At 41.0% G+C, this 17,661-nt stretch overlaps 1 protein-coding gene across 7 annotated transcripts in view; it reads left to right on the top strand.

Annotated features, from left to right (window-relative positions):
- The first annotated feature begins 19 nt into the window (after positions 1-19).
- map3k20a (mitogen-activated protein kinase kinase kinase 20a) overlaps positions 20-17,661 on the top strand; it is a 31,254-nt gene continuing 13,612 nt past the window's right edge. Inside the window, exons 1-11 of one of the 7 annotated variants that reach the window (XM_061841355.1) lie at positions 25-192; positions 1,478-1,940; positions 2,804-2,907; positions 4,262-4,448; positions 5,535-5,622; positions 11,110-11,211; positions 14,010-14,075; positions 14,301-14,329; positions 14,797-14,934; positions 16,379-16,465; positions 17,574-17,648. In XM_061841355.1, the coding sequence (XP_061697339.1) occupies positions 4,290-4,448; positions 5,535-5,622; positions 11,110-11,211; positions 14,010-14,075; positions 14,301-14,329; positions 14,797-14,934; positions 16,379-16,465; positions 17,574-17,648 (744 nt within the window). In that variant the 5' untranslated portion in view covers positions 25-192; positions 1,478-1,940; positions 2,804-2,907; positions 4,262-4,289. Of the gene's footprint in view, positions 193-1,477; positions 1,941-2,694; positions 2,908-4,261; positions 4,449-5,534; positions 5,623-11,109; positions 11,212-14,009; positions 14,076-14,300; positions 14,330-14,796; positions 14,935-16,378; positions 16,466-17,573; positions 17,649-17,661 lie in introns of all 7 variants that reach the window. The other 6 variants (XR_009798101.1, XM_061841358.1, XM_061841353.1 and 3 more) reach the window with 6 other exon arrangements.

Below are 17,661 nucleotides of genomic sequence, written 5' to 3'. Positions count from 1 at the left end.
GCGCCCAAAGAGACCAGTTCTCGTCCTTCAAGAAGTTGTGTAACTAGTAAAACCGCCGTGGGTAGAGCATGGGAAAGTATGAAACGGCGTGTACGACCGAGTTTCCGGGAACACTTGGAGTTCATTTTCAGTTCGTGTTCCCTGAACGACGAGCTGCTTGACGCCGCTCCAGAAAGAAAGTTGATGTACGCGGTACGTATGTTGAATGCACATTTGTGGACGCTATATATGTTGTGATTTTTTTTTTTTTTTCTGCCAGGCTACATGGTACGACGACATCCACGTTTGCGTTAGTTTGATACTCTGAGCTCTCGATCAAAGCCTGTTTACTTTGTGCTATGCATTTACACATTGTCACGTTAGCCGTTACTACTACCACTACTGCTATTACTCTTAATTACACTTTGTATGAGCATGTCCCTCAATTTGATGCATAGGTTCGAGTTTTATTTTTACAGCCTCCTCTTAGTTACCATAGTTCAATGGTTGTCAAACTTTTCACACCAAGAGCCGCCTTAACAATACTTTGCTTCCTGAGTACCACCATCATGACCAACAATACCGCACCAAGAACTACATTTATCCCTAAAAAGTAAATTTAACATGATTCTAGGCCACTGCAATACAATGCATTTTGAACATTTATCGCTGTGCTTAAGTGAAAAAGAATTGATTGATTTAAATGAATTGATTCATTTAAAATGTACACAAACTAAACCGTCACAGAATAAATGTTGACAAAAAAAAAGTCATCAAAGATTAAACGCACGTAATGTAGTTAAAGAGCCTTGGCTGGAAGATTAATTCAGAGATTTGTTTATATACATTAACAACACGTTTGGAGATAAATACAACGTACAAAAACAAGTATGGCGTTCTGAATTGTGGTACTGGTGTTAAACAGTTTTTCAGCATTTCAGTTTCCCTGATTATATGGGTGTGCCTAAAATGGCAACCATTGATGCATTTCGGTGTCTGGCATAAATTCTTAGCCCTCACACTCTATAAGAATTTGACTGCTTTTATTCCTTTCAATGGTTAGCCATTTATTTTCACCTGACAGGGACTTTAAAAGTTAAATACAACTAAACTGTACACATGGACTGTAATCCTTTCGAGTGAACTCTCTTGAGTGTGTTGGCTTCATCGAGTTGCTGGAAGTCCTGTAATTCTAAAGAGATTTTCGGCTCTAATGACCGAGATGTTTACTTGAAATCAGTTGTCACATGAGGATCGCCTGCATCCATAACGAGTTCTTCTGGATTGACTAACTTAAAGTCTTCGTCTGTGACCTTTTGAAACAATGACACCATTGGTGTCATGTGGATTGATCGGAAGATGCCGAGAAAATATCCACTTACTTGGCAGGGTGAATCTACAGTAAGCTTGTTCACGCTAAATGTTCACTCTACAACTCGAATGAGTCAGCAGAAATCAAGTTACCGACTACCAAATCTACTTGTGTGTGTATCCTCAGTTTCCTTTTTGTCAGCTGACCTGAATGACCTCAGTGTGGCAACCTAATTATGAACGCCTCTTCTCAGTCTGATGCGGTCCAGTTGTGCACCCCTGCGAACTACAACGGCAGCACTGAAGCAGCTCTCCTGTTGGATGAGCTTCGATTGTGCAGGTGCCAAATGAAGTGGCCTGCGACTGATGTCATCCCGCTTTATGCACGATGCGCCTTTAGTATTGCCGTCACGCTTCCAGGCCTGTTTTGCTGTTAAGTGAGAAACGTCAGGAATGAGTGGCGCAATGTCACTATTCCCGCGTGACCCCGCTTGAGTGGACGCGCAATACAGCGGGCCGGCCCGCTGAGCGGTTTCCTGCGAGGCTCTGAGTGGAGCATGAATGCGCGTTAATGGTGGCAAAGCAGCGGCTCCCCTCTGCGACAATTGAGGCACATACATCCGCGGATAGCAATCCCAATGAAGAACAAGGTAACAGCCTTTTAAAAGCGCTAATGGTTCAGCTGCAAATTGGGGAGCCAAGAAGGAGTAACGGCGCTATGCTTTGCTTTAATGACAGAATTATTTATTTATTATTATTTTTTTTTTTTACTCAGTGCTTTTTATCATCAAACAAAAGTATACAATCCTCAATCTTTCTATTGTTGGGTTGTTTTATTTTCCTCTAACGTCTTTTTAACTATATTCCCTTCAAGCAAAAAAAAAAAAAAAAGTTTCAATTTGTGACCGTGTCAAGTGTTTGGATGTGAAGGATACCAAAATTACTGTGGTGGACAGTAGTTTGTGACCCGTTTTTGAGGCTAGCACAAATTCACGGTGGTTTGGTGCTTCAGTCATTGACTGTCCAGCTGTTTTCATCGCAGAGCTCCCAATGCAGGCAGCCATTTTTAAGCATTTGTGTGTAAATATTGTGTTTTGTGACAATTTAAGCACCAAAGCCACTTGACTTTTCTTTCAGCAGAAAAATTGTTTCTCGATTTTTATATTCTTTAGTAATCAAAAGTAAATCATCAGCTGATCAAAAACTGGTTTCTAACCATAAAAGCGGAGTATTTTTTTTTTTTTTAAACAAAGAAAACAGTTACTTTGCATTGCTTTGCTTTGAAAAGCCAACATTGAATTTGCTTCAGTAGAAAACAATTTATAAACGGTGTTTCTCATTCACTCCACAAACTGTCATCTTTTCTCACTATTGTGACACATATACCTATTATGCCTTTCATAGACCTTCTTTGTTCAAATGTGAGCTGGTTAAAGTCGTCCGACCGTTTTGCCATTTGCCTCTCTGATGTGGGAAGCCGAGATTCCCCCCTTAAACCTTTTCTACTCCAAAGCGATGCGACGCCACCATTTAAAGGGATGATCTGCTGTTAGTGGACAACGAGGCTCACCTGAAGTTCGTACTCCCCGCCCGAACAACGTCATTGTTGTGTTCCTGGTAAGGACACTTAAGAAACATTGCGTATGAATGAATGAATGTAGTTGGATGTTTGGTGGTGGTTGGAGAGGCTGTAGGCATAGAATGGCAGCCAGGTTTCTGTCAGACTGCCTAAAGGGCAGCAGTGGCGACACGAGTAGCTTCCCACCACTCGGATGTGATTGAGGAGTGAATGAATAATGTGTAAAATTGTAACGCATCTTTGAGGACCTTGAAAAGCGCTGCACTGTTTTAAGTGTAAAGATGTGGCTGGACAAGTATCTTCTAGAATAGCGAAAATCAGTGAGGAATTGATGATAGTCTAAACACCACAAGATGGCATCAAAGGACTTTTTTTTGCATTAAACAAAGATATGGCCGGAATAAATTAAAGGAGAAGTCTGGTCATTGAATTAACAATCGCTATGGAGGGAAATGCAATCCAGGTCCTCAGCAAATATCTTCCCTTCTAGTTCCTCAAGTTCCTGACAGCAAAGATTCATCAGAGGATTATCCATGTCTACTCATCAGTAGCATGTGCACCATTGTTCCGCTGGCTGGCCTAAACGCTCTCCAAAATCGATAGGATGGAGGAATGATGTGTCCCGCGTGCCGGCCTTCGAATAGTCACACTCCGCGTCATTCCCGTTCGAAGAACCATCCGTTATTTACAGCCACAGGTTCAAACCTGTATGGATGTATTCCTCCGTCTTCCCAATCAACCGATACTGCTATTTCTTCATCAGATGAGGATAAATGTGAGAAATCAGCGCTGGCCGTAATTGTGTCACAACATTAGCGAGCCTTTGTTTGCGCACGTAATACGTCACGTCCGCGCACGTAGGTCATGTGACTCCCAAAATGGTGGCGCCGGTGAAAATTTGTAATTGCCGATAAAAATATTGTCAAAGCACCAGATTAACCTCACATGTTCAAGGTACAGTACATATGACATGACATCTGTTACATTGTTAAGTCAACGACCGGACTTCTCCTTTAAGTTTGTCTTCTCACTTCCACATAGATGGGACCACAACTTAGAATTAGCAGAAATGGAACACTGTCCCTTTTATTTCTGTTTTCTTTTATTTTCTTAGCTAACAGCAAAAGTACCAATCATCTGTCACAATATAAATGAATTTTCTTTATGTATCTTCTCAGTAACCTACAAAGTGTGGATCAAGACAAATATACTCTTCTTGTTTCTTGAATGTGTTGTTTTTTTTCTTGTTTCCCAAAAACATTACAAAATAACTTGGGTAATTATGCTATTGGGCTAACGATTTGCTTTACATGACAAAACTATGATAAAGGGATGCACAGACGCACCCCGATGTGAACTGTAATTCCACTTTTTGTCCTTGTGACTTTCCAGAAGCGCTGTCGGCAAGTGTCAGAATGAGATGTCGTCTCACAGCGGCTCCTTTGTGCAAATCAAGATCGATGACATCCACTTCTTCGAGAACTGTGGCGGCGGCAGCTTCGGAAGTGTCTACCGGGCCAGATGGATCTCCCAGGACAAAGAGGTGGCGGTGAAAAAGCTGCTCAAGATTGAGAATGAGGTGGGAGTCATAATTGCCCTGGGCTTTTCATGTACTTTTTAATTGTCACGTTAGTAATCATTTTAATTGCTAGCCCATTTAGTGGGATATGATGACTTTTGAACGCATCATTCATGGTCATTATACTCCCCCGGTGTTGCAAAAGAAACGTTATCGGCAAATCCCATTTGACGCAGTTACAACACAGGGTACCCCTGAATCAAAAGCGCAGGCCCATTGTCTTAAAAGACAAAAAAAGCAAATCATCTTTGAAAAAGCTACATTTGTTGGCCTCTGACGGCATATTTTGACTATCTTTTAAGAAACTGCAGTAAAAGATTACAGACTGAACTCCAGTCTGTGCGGCAGGAATCAACACTGGTAAAATAAAAAAATGTCATCTTTTAAGCAAGCGAACCATTGTTTACTTAATTACAGTGTTTTGCTTCGATTACTTTTCAGTGCTTTTGTCAGGTTTCTGTTCACTCTGCGTTCTATGCTAGTATGCTATACAACTATAATACAGCATATATTTTGTTATAACTGACACCAACTGAAAGAAATGCATTCATTTATACATTTTGGTAAGCTTATTCAATACATTAAAGGCGACAAACAAGTATTAATGGCAGTTCTATAACACTGCCTCCTCAATGATTAACATCAGTTACAATGCTAATCGAAATTGAGCATTATTCTTTATAATAAATTCCTGAAATTGGTTTTCATCTTGAGAAATTACACGGAACATTGTTGGCGGATCTGTCTCGCAGTCGTGGGTTCTGGGTTTGAATCTGAGATTGACTTTTCAGCGTGAAGTTGTCATGTTCTCCTTCTGCTTGAGAGGATTTTGTTTTTGGGTACTTGGGGATTCGCCCACATTCCAAGAACATGTATGATATGTTCATTTAAGACTCTAAATTGCTCATTGGTGTGAATGTGTGTTTGTCAATTTTTCTGCCTTCTGTGTGTACACTTGCCCAGGGTCCGCGCTCCAAAATGGATTGGATATGTACTCAGTGACGGGTCCAGTGAGTGAATATATCGATAGGCTTTCTTCTCCACCCTCAGTCAAAGCTACTTGTCCTTTGTGTGTCCACCACCCAGGCTGAAATCCTTAGCGTCCTCAGCCACCGTAACATCATCCAGTTTTATGGCGCCGTCGTTGAGGCTCCTCACTATGGAATCATCACTGGTATGAGACTTAAATGTTTTTGTGCTGCACACACTTAACAGTTACAAGTAGGCTTTACACAATGAGGATTTTTGGGGCCTATCACTGAGATTAAAAAAACCATAACCGATTACAGATGATGACAGATGACAAGAAGAAGATTTAAATGACCTGTTCATTTGTATGTACTGTATTGTACCGTATTTTCCGCACTCTAAGGCGCACCGCATTATAAGGCGCATCTTAAATGAATGGCCTATTTTAACATTTTTTCTTCATGTGTAAGGGGCACTGCATGATAAGGCGGACAGAATGGACGCTACAGTAGAGGCTGGGGTTACGTGATGCATACATTAGATGGGGCTGCGCTAAAGGGAATGTCAACAAAACAGTCAAATATGTCAGTCAAACGTTATTGATTGATTACAAACCAGCGTTCTGACAACTCCGTTCACTCCCAAAATGAATAAACAGCTGTTTTACTATTTTCACTGAGGTAAAACCAGTGACGTAGTATTGTAGGAGCCATTTTGGGGTCTTTACACAAACACTCATGGAAATGAAATGGCACGCTTCGCGCAGTCATATATCCCAGGATGCACCACGCTCTACTTTTACAGGGGAAAATGGAGTTGGTGGCTGCTTACCATAGTTGCGAGACCTGTTGCGGCTCAAGATTGATCGATATATATAAGGCGCACTGCATTATGAGGCGCACTGTCGGCTTTTGGGAAAATTAAAGCCTCTTAGGTGCGCCTGATAGTGCGGAAAATACTGTACTTCACTGCAAAAAAATATATATACATTTACTGTATTTACAATAAATATAAATAAAAATCTTTGTTAATCTATTCATTCCAGTGAGCTGGGTGAGCTCGGTTATGTAAGATTTTGTTTCCAGCTTGGGATCTGTATTGTTTTGAAAGTACATGAACATACCTCAAGTAAACCTAATACAAATGTCCTTTCCTATCCTGAGCACCGTTGACCAACGAAACATTTCCTGTCCCCCCATTTTCTTCTTATAATACAATTGGCACGATGCACTTGTGTTGTCGTCCCCACGGTAATGAGTGTATCCGGTCGCATTTGAGTTGACAAGATAAAGCCCTTATTGGAATTCACGGTTTTATTGCAGTAGACTGAGACCGTGCAATCATGAAAGAGCAAATTTGTCTTGTAGTCTGATCCAGGCGTTATGTGTCTCTCGTCTTGTCTCTCCCATGCCACCGACATTATTTAAAATTTCGAATAACTTTATCGGCTGTCAGATATTTACAGTTCTATGTCAAAAGACACATGAGAAGGTGAAAAATAAACTTGCTTTTGTATTCAAATATAGTGAACACGATGGCGACGCGGAGTAAAAGTCTTCTGCGGAGTTGATCAACGATATCATTGATCGGCTCGGTGAATTATGACAATAAAACCGGTCAGCCAATCACCAAAAAAGGTCTTTATCGGCCGAGATCGATATCACTGATCAAATCGGTATAAAGTGTAGTTAAAAGTGTTGTGTTCCTTGTGGCTAACAAATTAAAATGACAAACACACGTTTTTAAATTTAAAACCAAGTTGTTAATCCCCAATATCATGCAGGATAAACTCATTCACAGCCAGCAGGTAACATAATATTTAAAGCCCAAGTGTCATCCCTATAAAAATTCTAAAATAGATATTGTAATGAAAAATACATATAACATTATTCACTTCAATGTCTATACGAAAAGATAAATGTGAGCGGAGAGCACGTCATCCGTGCGCAAAGTTGCAAAAGTGTCATTCAACGACGTCCAAGTGGTCGCTATATTGGCTGCATCCTCCATCCGTGACGTCACCCGGACATTCGCCAATGAAAACACGTGATGCACCCTAACTATGGGAGACAAACGCGCCCCTTCTGACACGGAAGCTCTTTTCGAAAAGGAGAACACCACACAACCGAGTGAAGTTACCGGGGCAATATTACACTATTGTTTCTAGCCATATTCGAGGCGAAAGAGTGAGTATATTGGTAGAAGGATGCTGAGGATGGAGCTCCCAGGCAAAAGAGCGAGAGGAAGACCAAAGAGAAGGTTTATGGATGTGATGAGGGAAGACATGAGGGCAGTTGGGGTTAGAGAGGAAGATGCAGGAGATAGGCGAAGATGGCTAAAGGTGACACGCTGTGGCGACCCCTAACAGGACAAGCCAAAAGGAAAAGAAGAAGAAGTTTCGAGCCATATTCAGATGATGTGCGATCACGGCCAAACCTCATCCCCGTCCGATCCACTTCCGCGGCGGAGATGAGCCATTGCGGCTCATCGCAGACGGCCGGTGTGGCTTATGACTGAGCCGAGTGGTGCTGCTTTAGGGGGTTGTTCATAGACACCGCAGTACGCGATGAGCAACACAGTCGAGCCCGGGCGCTTTACTGCGCGCACGCGGCTGAGTGAGGCATTCTCGGCTGGGTTCTTCAGAGCCGCCGCCGTCCGCAAAGGCCGACGCGCAGCCTTCGCAGAAGCCGTGACCGCCGAACGCGGCGCCTCCGCCGATGTGGCTGATTTTTGGCGCCGTGGTGGCATATAATAGAGCCGAGCCGTGCTGCTTTTAGGGCGATGTTCATAGCCGCAGTACTCGATGAACACTGTCGAGCCGGGGCACATGATTACACGCACGCGGCTGAGTGAGGCATTCTTGGCTGGGTTCTTCATATTCGCCGGCGTCCGCGCAGCAGCCTGACGCCGTCCGATACACACATCGACATATTTCATACGCGGATGTTTTGTTACGTTATGAGAGACCGATTACGTTGTCCGCCACACATTATTTTTTTTTTAGTAGCTGTATAAACACCTACCTGTCATTTGGAACCCACGAAGCTCTCGTCCTCTGCACCTGTGCAATCCATTTTTCACAACGAACCGGGTCTCTTTCAAACTTATGAAGGGTAATTCCATTCTCCCAAGTGTTCAAGCAATGTCCAGCAATGCAATGAGCCGGCATTTTGGCTAACACGAAGAACAACGAGCTACCTTCCCGCAGGTAAAACTAATAGAAACAAACGTGTCCACTAGGGGGCGCCTCTTTCCTGTACGTCATTTCCTGCTTCTTCTCGAAAACAAATCCCTTAAGAGGATTTTCATGGCGGGAGTTACAAAAAGCTGTATATGTCAAAAGCATGTTTTGTTGTGAAAAAAACCCATGGGCCCATATTGGTTGACGTTTTTTCATTAATAACATACTAAAAATCATACATTTCATGAGAGTAGCCCTTTAACTTCTAAATCCGTCAATGGCAGTGAATGAGTCTACACATAGAAACCGCGTTTATTTATACTTTCATTTGAATGCTTGCCAATGCCAAGTACCAATACTTAATAGTGCTATTACGTTTTTAAATTATGATAAAAATGTGTTTTTGTTTGGATGAAATATTTTTCAAAAACACAAAAACCTTTCTTGGACACACCATATGTTTCATTCCAATATAACACTTTTTTATTGTCCAACTACTTAACACCCAACTACACTTTTTTTCATTTGTTACAGATTTCACTTCAATGCAGGCTGTAAAAGACGTTTTTTCCGTTATGCGGTGGCTCAGTCTGAACATTATCGTCACTGGGGGGAGTTTGTAGATGAAGACAACTAAGTGCGGTGGTGAATAGCAATGTGGATGCCATATTACTTCTGTGTTAACTGCAAAATAAATAAAGTAAAAGAAATTCCCGTTTGCTTCTCGAGAATTTAAATTATACAATAGAATTGTGATCGGACAACTGAACTAATCCTTTATTATATTATAGCCATGGCACAGCTTGTCATCTGACACGGCTTCGAGGTAGAACTGAGCAGTATGGACTGGGCAGTGTTCATCATCCATTTTGCACAGCATAATTTTCAGACAGCTGACAAAGTGTTGTCAGTTGTGTTAACTTTAACATATTTCTGTATGTCAGCTATGGCTTTTACTCCCACCTGCCCAGAAGCATGTGTAAGGCTGGTTAAGTGGGATCGGTGTCATAGTATCAGAGCATCTTTTCGTAGTCCAAGTACGACAACAGATGTATAGTATCAATATACGGGCATCCCTACTTAAAAGTCATTAGAGAGCTTCTTTGCGCTGATTAAAATTGTCAAAAATAAAAATGGGGAAATGAGTCATTGGTGCAGACTCATCGGACAATCTACCCGTACACTGAATACAAAAAGTGAGAAAACATTTTCAAACACTGCTTTGATGTCCATCTAAAGACAGAGAATGGAGTTGTTGTAACATAGCTTGTGGGTGTCTGATTATTCAAGGGAGAATCAGATTAAAAGCACAAACAGGAAAAGGTTTACTGATCATCCTTAGTAATTTCCCGTGTCTACACAGTGCTCCAGGAGCCAATATAATATGTACACGTGCTTCAATTTACATGCACACAACTGTTTATTACTGCCGGTCAGATGCCACATACAGCGAAAGAACCTTCACCAGTATTTAATACGGGGCAATTGTGTTTTTAACATGTCTGAGAAGAAGTTCTTGAATGCAAAGGTATCCATAGTTCATCTTTGTGCCTCCGAATCAAGACATCCCAGTCATATTATCTTTGGAATGTGAACACGTCATACAGGTACTGAAGTGCAAAGTGCAGATGCAGACAGGCATCGACTTGTTACCCCTCATTGTTGATGTTTTTGTTTTGTCTTGCCAATGTTTGAAGTTTTTAACCAACAAACTGTATAACATGTTAAACTAAATAAACAGCAGTGATTAGTGCCTGGCTGCATGTTATCTTTATGGCATTGGAATACAATTTTGCGGAAGTACACTTGCCTGCCACATACTGTGACACTTCACACCATCTGTCCGTTGATAAGACAAAAGCTTGAGTCTCCAATATTGCTATCACTTGCATCACTTTATTACAGTCAAATTCTGCTAAGGCTTTAGCACTCATTGATGGGGTGGGGGGGGGATCAGAAAGTGCATGCACCTGCAGATGCATGAGAATCAGTAAGGGTCCTCCAGAAACTGCTTCGTCCAGCCTGAAACAAGAACTGGCAAATGGCAACAAGTAACATGCCACAGAAACTGGACCTGCCAAAAATAAACGTAAAATGTAACAAGCTTGTAAAGGTCAGTAACAAAAATAAGAAGAGCCTATGCATAAACATCACAGTAACTTCACTCTCATGGTACTCAACTGGTCACAATAAGAACACAAGGCAAATAAAAATTCCACTTTAATCTGCCATCAAAGCAAGAATGTGAATCATTTTGAATTTTACTCAGTACAAGATGGCCGAGGCAGCTGCAATCCCGAGTCAGCACATGAGTCCTGCAGTCCAAATTTTCCATTTTCTGTATGTAAAGCAAGAACAGCGTTAATCACTCTAGTTTGTGTTCATTGTGAATCACATTATATTAGGTCTCAATCATATCCAAAAGAATCTAAATTTAGCCAACCACAATGTCATTCATTTGGTTCTGTTTCTTTGAGTGTTTATTTCTGTACTTTCCTGTTTCTCGGATAGAATATGCCAGTGGCGGCTCGCTGTATGACTACCTTTCCTGTGACGAGAGTGAAGAAATGGACATGGGCCACATTATGACATGGGCTACAGAAATCGCCAGAGGTTGGTGAACTCAGTGATTTTCAACTTTCATTGGGCCAAGGCGCATATTTTGGATTTGAAAAATCTCACAGCACACCTAGAAACTAAAATGCTCACAAAAATAGGGCACATACAACTGTCAATTATGTACCATCGAATAAAAAAGCATTTATTTGTTCTTTCTGTTGCTCAACATCAAAGGTATGGATAACCTATCCATTGTTTCCATCCATCGATTTTCTGAGCCGCTTATCCTCACAAGGTTCACGGGAGTGCTGGAGCCTATCCCAACTGTCATTGGGCAGGAGGCGGGGTTTTGTTTCCTAAATAATAACTTTCTGACCGATTGAGTGAATTTTAATCATTTCCTGCTGTTCTCACAGGACACTTATGTGCCACAACACACTTGTTGCGAATCACTGAGTTAAATGACAATTCTAATAGGCAACATGGATTACACAAGTTGCATTTTGTTCAAAACATTGTTCACATAGTTATCTAACCTCAACCGCTCAAATCTTTCACACCAAGTCACCCCTCCAAAAATATAGAACTCTTAAGAATCACCATATTGATCAACATTAGAATCCAGTAACTAAGGGAGACAAACGCTAAGTGTTCATCAAAAACAGCACAGAGTTTGCATTCCTAAAAGGTATGGTCATGTACATTCTGTAGATTTTGATCATCAATGTTGTGCTTTCAGCCAGCCAACCATTTTGTGTAAGAATTACATTAGGTCGTGGGCTTGCTGCAGCCTACCCCGAGTATCTTTGGGCCCGAGACGAGGCAAACCCTGACTTGGTCACGAGCCAACCACAGGGCACATACAGTGAAGAAAATAAGTATTTGAACACCCTGCTATAGTGTAAGTTTTCCCACTTAGAAATCATGGAGGGGTGTGAAATTTTCATCGTATGTGCATGTCCACTGAGAGAGATAATGTAAAAAGAAAAATTGAGAAATCACAATATATGATTTTTTTTTTACGATTTATTTGTGTGATACACCTGCAAATTAGTATTTGAACACCTGTCCATCAACTAGAATTCTGACGCTCAAAGACCTGTTAGTCTGCCTTTAAAAGTCCACCTCCACTCCATGTATTATCCTGAATCAGATGCACCTGTGTGAGGTCGTTAGCTGCATAAAGACACCTGTCCACCCCATACGATCAATAAGACTCAAACTTGTAACATGGCCAAGACCAAAGAGCTGTCCAAAGACACCAGAGACAAAATTGTACAACTCCACATGGCTGGAAAGGGCTACGGAGATATTGCCAAGCAGCTTGGTGAAAAAAGGTCCACTGTTGGAGCAATCATTAGAAAATAGAAGAAGCTAACCATGATGGTCAATCTCAATCGGAGTGGAGCCCCGTGCAAGATATCACCACTTAGGGTCTCAATGATCTTCAGAAAGGTGAGGAATCAGCCCAGGACCACACGACAGGACTTGGTCAATGACCTGAAAAGAGCTGGGACCACCGTTTCCAAGGTGACTGTTGGTATTACACTAAGACGTCATGGTTTGAAATCATGCATGGCACGGAAGGTTCCCCTCCTTAAACCAGCACATGTCAAGGCCTGTCTTAAGTTTGCCAATGACCATTTGGATGATACAGAGGAGTCATGGGAGAAAAGTTTTGTGGTCAGATAAGACCAAAATGGAACTTTTTTGTCATAATTGCACTAAGCGTGCTTGGAGAAAGACAATTGATGAGTTCCATCCCAAGAACACCATCCCTACTCTGAAGCATGGGGGTGGTAGCATCATGCTTTGGGGGTGTTTTTCCTGCTCATGGGACAGGACAACTGCACTGTATTAATGAGAAGATGACTGCGGCCATCTATTGTAAGGTTTTGGGGAACAACCTCTTTCCCTCAGTCAGAGCATTGAAGATGGGTCGTGACTGGGTCTTTCAACATGCCAATGACCTGAAGCACACAGCCAGGAAAACCACTACTACTACTGTACCAAATATTAACATTGGTTTTCTCAGGTGTTCTAAACTTATTTGCAGCTGTATCACACAAATAAATCGTTAAAAAAAATCATACATTGTGATTTCTGGATTTTTCTTTTTAGATGATCTCTCTCACAGTGGACAAAATTTCCGACCCCTCCATGATTTCTAAGTGGGAGAACTTGCAATACAGCACGGTGTTCAAATACTTATTTTCTTCACTGCATACACGAACAGCCATTTACACTCACATTCACACCTACGGGCAATTTAGAGTCTTCAATCAACCTACCATGCATGTTTTGGGGATTTAAGAGGAAACCAGAGCACCCAGAGAAAAATGCACACAGGCATGTGGAGAACATGCAAATGCTATGCAGGCGAATTCTAACCTGGGTCCTCAGAACTGTTGAGGCAGTTGTGGTAGCCAGTTAAGTACTTTGCTTAAATACAGGAAAATAAAACAAATTATACTCCCTAATGAATTACGTAAAATGCATCAGACAAGAAAGGAAACATATATACATCTACTAGATGTACATTACAACTTAACTGTACCTCATCAAATGTACTGCATTTAAAAGTCATTAATTTACTTACTGGATTGAAAAAGGTTTATACACTGTTTGCATAGTTACAAGCTTTTTAGATTTTATTCATAGTAATTCAATGATGTTTTTCAGATGCCACAAGAGGAATGCTGTGCACCATTAGTGATACTTGTACCACATTTTAAGAATCGCTGTCTTAGAGCAAGACTTATTGGCACGAGGCTGAGTCCTTCCTGCCACGGAAAGAATTCAACTGGATTTTGAAGACTCATATTTCACTCTTCCTTTTATTTCCCACTCAGGAATTCACTATTTACACTCGGAGGCCCCAGTAAAGGTGATCCACAGAGACCTGAAATCAAGAAATGGTAACAATACCCTTTAACTCTTCTCAAATATGCTCAGCAGCCACAATATTAACGCACACCTGCACAATATAGTTTGGCCCAACACATAAATTATGACTTGCGTAATAATGATCAGTTGTACCACAGAGATATTTTTGCAGGTATACCAACTGTTGTGTCTGGTGTATTCATATTTCATGAATGCTTTGCCATTTTATCACAGAGAAAGTATTGTTTGTCTTTCAGTTGTTATAACATCAGAAAAAGTTCTCAAGGTAGGTGTAGTTTTGGCTAACATTTGTAAGTTTATTTACTGTGCAGCTCAGCAATGGCACATCTGTAATGTTATTCATGTATGGCATCTATACACAATGAGCCAGTGACTAACTGAATTTTGTGTAGGTGAATTGTCATTTAAATATAGTTAACTAGAGTTGAATTAATTATTGAAATCTGATAGTGTTGAACAGCTTTTTGGACCATATACACAAACAGTAGCATAAATAACTGTAGGATGCCCGGTGGGATACATTGCAATCATATATCCATCCATCCGTTGTCAATACCGTTTATTTTGTTCAGTGTGGCGGCGAGGTCATTTTATTTACAACAACAAAAAGATTATGTTCCACAAACTGAACATAAAAAAAATTCCAAGCTATTCCATTGATCCATGCTGTTGCATCTGCTACATTTCTAAAGTTGTTTCAGTTATGTATTTTCTTTTTTTTTTTCTGTTTAGATTTGTGATTTTGGGGCCTCCAAGTTTCTGACCCACACAACACATATGTCTTTGGTGGGCACCTTTCCATGGATGGCGCCAGAGGTCATCCAGAGTCTGCCAGTGTCTGAGACCTGTGACACCTTCTCCTATGCTGTGGTGAGTAGCAGTAACTAGAGATGTAGCTCTAAAAAAAAGTTTGTGTACATGTGTCTGCCTAATGTAACAATTCTAAGGCTTGAAAAAAGTTGGGAGTGGTGAAACCGTTTTGTCGGGAAAAGAGGGGGTTGTAGCCACATCTCAACCTCCATGGGTGTGACGTCCCTGGCAGTGACCACAGTTGGGGAAGTCACATGATCATGAGTCAACTTGTGCTTTTGAGTGATTTGCACATGCAGCAGATTTAAGCTTAAATCTGGAACAATTTAATGGAACAGTCGGTTACATAAGACTACTTTTTCACAGTCGGGCATCTGATATTATAACTTAAGAGTGATTCCACTAACATGGTGTTCTAGATATGAAATGATTTTTTTTGCATCATGAGGTACGAGTGCTGTTTGGTGGCAGTGACTCAACCCACTTCACAACAAGCGGGAGCTTAGCAGATACTAATAGTAGAACGACTCTTGAAAAAAAGAGGTGTCAAGATACTAAATAGCATCCATGTTGTGTTAATTTACCTCTCTAAGCAATAGATTGAGGACAACACATGTAGACAGACAATACAACATTGTTTCCTTGTGTAGAATTATCTCATATGAGTGCCGTACTGATCAGTTGAGAGTTAAATGCCTTGAACAGTATTTTATCGAGGTTGGCATACCAGAAGGAGCAGCACAACGGCTATTTCATTGATGTAGTGAGACAAAAACTGTTGAAATCTTTTAAATTCAATTTAATTATCTCATTTGATTGCCTGGCAAAAACTTCAGAGTGTACGCCACCTCTCACCCGTAGTCAGCTGGGATAGGCTCCAGTACACCGTGATCCAAGTTAGGATAAGCGGTATGAATGGATCAATGGCTGATAGGTGGATTCTTTTTTTAAATACAACACACTGTGGAGTCCTATTTTTCCACATACATATTATAACATTTTGTATTTTTTCTTTTTTTTTGGGAGGTGGGGGGAGACTGGAATGGATTGTCATTTCCGTTCATTTGAATGAGAAACGATATTTATGATACAGTGCCAGTCTTTTAAGTTAGGAGTTTTGGTCACAGAACAAATTAAACTTGTATCCCAAGGCCCCACTGCATACCAGAAAATCTCATATGCAAAAGTTTAATTTGAATTTGATGTGAGACGTCAAAGGTCCACTTTTATAATTTTTGCAAAGGTGTTCCCTCTCTTCAAATCAGTATGATTTAATTAAATAATTCTAAAAATGCACCTAATTTAATTTTAAAAAGCTAATTAAAACAAAGGCATACTGCGATTATCATCGTGATAGAATGCATAGGATTAATTACCATACCCATCATTATAGCAGATGTTTTTTCATTGGTATTTTTAAGTGTCCATTGTCATAAAGGTCCATTCTTGTCATAAAGTGGGATTATGTTAATGTGTCACTATTTTACTGTGACTTGCGTTACAGGTGCTTTGGGAAATGCTGACGCGCGAGATACCCTTCAAAGGCCTTGAAGGCTTACAGGTGGCTTGGCTTGTAGTGGAAAAAGAGGAGGTATTTAAGTACCCAACTGCATATACATTGCATTCATGTACCAAGAAAACTTAGTCCTGAAGGACTGCTGTACTATACATGTGATTCATTCATCGCTTTCAGTCTATCTGAGGTGTAGAGGTAAGTGCTGAAGTACTTTGCCTACTGTGAAGCTACATTACGTGATACAGGCAGTGAGTTTTTTGAGATACAAGCCATCGATCGTTGAGGTGGTTCTTTTGCTTTGCTCTGTGAGCAAAAATTTGAAGTACACGGTGGCAGCAAACTCAACTCACTTCACAAAGAGCAGCAGTTGAGCAGATCATTCAAATAAGAGGTTTGTAGCTTTTATTGCCACAAGTTTACTGACAAACTAAATAAAACAAAGCAAATTACACCTTGTGTATTTAAAACAACCGCATAACTTTTCCCGACTGATCCATTCAGCTTGATGCAAAATGCCATAGACGGGCGAACAGATAGCACCGCGTTGCAGTGTTATGACCTATTAAGCGGATATTTGAACACAAGCGGTGAAGCAACGGACATAGATAGATAATATAACAATACTCACAGGTTCTTTGTCCTCCCCGTGTCTATGTGGGCTTTCTCCGCGTATTCCTGTTTCCTCCCGCATCCCAAAAACCTGCAAAGATAGGTGGATTGAAGACACTTAAGTTGCCCGTAGGTGTCAATGTGAATGCGAATGGTTGTTTGTTTGTATGCGCCATGTGATTGGCTGGCGACCAGTTCAGGGTGTACCCCTCCTCTCGCCCGGAGATAACTGGGAAAGGTTCCACCACGCCCGCCACCCTAGCGGAAGATGAATGAATTAATGAATGTCTTCAACAAACAACAACAGTCCAGTTGCCTTGATCCAACCAACGACCTTGACGACTGAGAAGCTACGCAGTCATGCTTTGTTTTAGGATTTAGGTTGACTCTGTATCTTACGGATTTAATTGTTGATGGAGCTCTCTTCTTAGATCATATATTTAGCAAAGTGAGAGTACAGCATTATGTTGGATATAAATTATTCTTTTTTTACATTCTTCACATTAAAGTATTATTTTAGAATATGTTGCATTTTGCCAGTCAGTGAGACGCCATTTGTGTATTTGTGTTTCAGAGGTTAACTGTCCCCAGTGGCTGTCCTGCCAGCTTCGCAGAGCTGATGAGGGACTGCTGGATGACAGACCCAAAAGTGAGTGCCGCAA

Source organism: Syngnathoides biaculeatus, chromosome 14, assembly GCF_019802595.1.
Source record: "Syngnathoides biaculeatus isolate LvHL_M chromosome 14, ASM1980259v1, whole genome shotgun sequence".
In the NCBI taxonomy this organism is placed as follows: Eukaryota; Metazoa; Chordata; class Actinopteri; order Syngnathiformes; family Syngnathidae; genus Syngnathoides; species Syngnathoides biaculeatus.
The sequence above is the reverse complement of the archived record's forward strand: the minus strand, read 5'-3'. Positions and strand labels throughout refer to the sequence as shown.